At 40.5% G+C, this 1,804-nt stretch overlaps 1 protein-coding gene across 1 annotated transcript; it reads left to right on the top strand.

The window, feature by feature from the left end:
* Positions 1 to 488: 488 nt before the first annotated feature.
* On the top strand, positions 489 to 1,489 carry LOC143863324 (uncharacterized). Its single transcript, XM_077374010.1, has 2 exons — positions 489 to 949; positions 1,108 to 1,489. Exons 1-2 carry the CDS (start codon positions 489 to 491, stop codon positions 1,487 to 1,489), a joined length of 843 nt encoding a protein of 280 aa, XP_077230125.1.
* The last annotated feature ends 315 nt before the right edge of the window (positions 1,490 to 1,804 follow it).

A 1,804-nucleotide genomic window follows, 5' to 3' on the forward strand; every position in this document is an offset into this window, starting at 1 on the left:
TTCACGTATTTTTTTTCTCAATCTCCTCTCTTTGAATTTTCGACCAATAGTTTCTTCCCCATTCTATTGTGTTCATCATAGTGCTTGCTCTCTCACTCTCTCTGGGCGTGTGGCGTGTTCATTCATTCGATCCAACCGTCAAAAGTTCATCCAAGGCGACACCAAGGCTTGAAGGAAGGCGGTCAATGATTCAACTATTGCGAAGAGGAGAAAAAGACTAAGTGTTCTTTAATTTTTGTTATTTCTTTCAAACCTAGTTCAATGTATTTTTGTTTAATTTCAATTAAAAGAGAAAGTACTTTGTGTTTTATTTTACTTTTCAAGTTTTTAATGACAATTCTCTTCTCTATTCTCTTTATTTTCTATGTTTTTTTCCCCTTCTCCATGAGTAGCTAAACCCACTATACTTAGGGTTTAGATAAAGCCATGGGGAAGGAAAAAGAGAAGTCTTCACCAATCTGGTTAGAAATATCAATGGACTTTATTGAATGGTGGATAGGCTCTCCAAATATGGTCATTTTATCTGTTTAGCTCACCCGTACTCAGCTGTCTCTATTGCTCAATTATTTATGGATAATATTTTCAAATTGCATGGGATGATCACTTCAATTGTAAGTGATCGAGACCCCATCTTTTTGAGCAATTTCTGGACAGAACTTTTTAAGTTACAAGGGGTACAATTGAACCATAGTTCAACCTACCATCCACAATCCGACGGCCAGACACAAGTTGTTAACCGATGCCTTGAAAATTATCTTCGATGTTTTACAGGAGAAAGACCTCGTGACTGGGCAAAGTGGGTTCCTTTGGCCGAGTGGTGTTACAACACCAATTCACATTCTTCTACAGGCATGACCCCGTATGAAGCCGTTTATGGCTCCCCGCCACCACGGTTGCTTACTTATGTTAAAGGAACTACTAAGGTGCCAGTTGTGGAGGAAGTCTTGGGGTCAAGAGAACAAATTGCCAAGCTTTTATGAGAAAATTTGCAAGCTGCCCAAGACAGAATGAAGATGTTAGCAGATAGGCATCGAACCAAGAGAGAGAGAGAGTTTACTTCTGGAGATTGGGTTTACCTACGGCTTCAACCATATCGTCAACATTCAGCAACATTGCGAAAGGTTCTCAGACTTTCTCCCAGGTATTATGGGCCCTACAAGGTGCTACAGAAGATTGGAATATTGCTTATAAGTTAGAACTCTCGAAAGAGGCCAGCATACATCCTGTCTGCCATGTCTCTTACCTTAAGAAGAAGTTGGGCCAGCAGATTCTCCCTCAATCGCAACTTCCGCCAGTCACTCAAGAAGGATGGGTTCAGCCAGGACCTGCAGCAATCATAGACCGACGGGTTGTCAAAAGAGGTCATAGAGCAGTATCAGAAGTGTTAGTGCAATGGAAGGGAGTTGGTCGTGAAGACACAACTTGGGAAAGTTTTCACAAGCTTATGGAGAAGTTTCCAGATTGCAACCTTGAGGACAAGGTTGTTTGATGGAGAGACGAATGATACGGGCGTATCCTTCCAGATTCTTTAGGAATTGGTTATCCCAAATTGTAGTGTTGTTAGCTTTTATTTGTTATTGGCAAGTCTTTAGATAAGAATAAACTAGAGTGATTTTAGGAGTTTGTTTTGGCATTTCACGTTGTTTATATATGTTACTGATTTGGGGAGAAATAAAAGATATCTTTGAGTCTGCAAATTGTTCTCTTTTAGGAGGTTGACTTCCCTCGAAGAAGTCATGTTTTCTCAATAAACCAGCAGACACGTATCAACAGGGCTTGAGGAGCAAAGGCCATGGGATCACGA

The sequence above is a fragment of the Tasmannia lanceolata genome, unplaced genomic scaffold (assembly GCF_043159265.1).
Source record: "Tasmannia lanceolata isolate RefF3 unplaced genomic scaffold, GAP_Taslan_0.1 ptg000044l, whole genome shotgun sequence".
Classification (NCBI taxonomy): Eukaryota; Viridiplantae; Streptophyta; class Magnoliopsida; order Canellales; family Winteraceae; genus Tasmannia; species Tasmannia lanceolata.

Excerpts from the sequence above, each read along its gene's own strand:
- LOC143863324 (XM_077374010.1), top strand. The coding sequence starts at position 489 with ATGGTGGATAGGCTCTCCAAATATGGTCATTTTATCTGTTTAGCTCAC. Across the intron at positions 950-1,107 it reads GTTGTGGAGGAAGTCTTGGG|CAACATTGCGAAAGGTTCTC; the intron begins GTCAAGAGAACA and ends GTCAACATTCAG.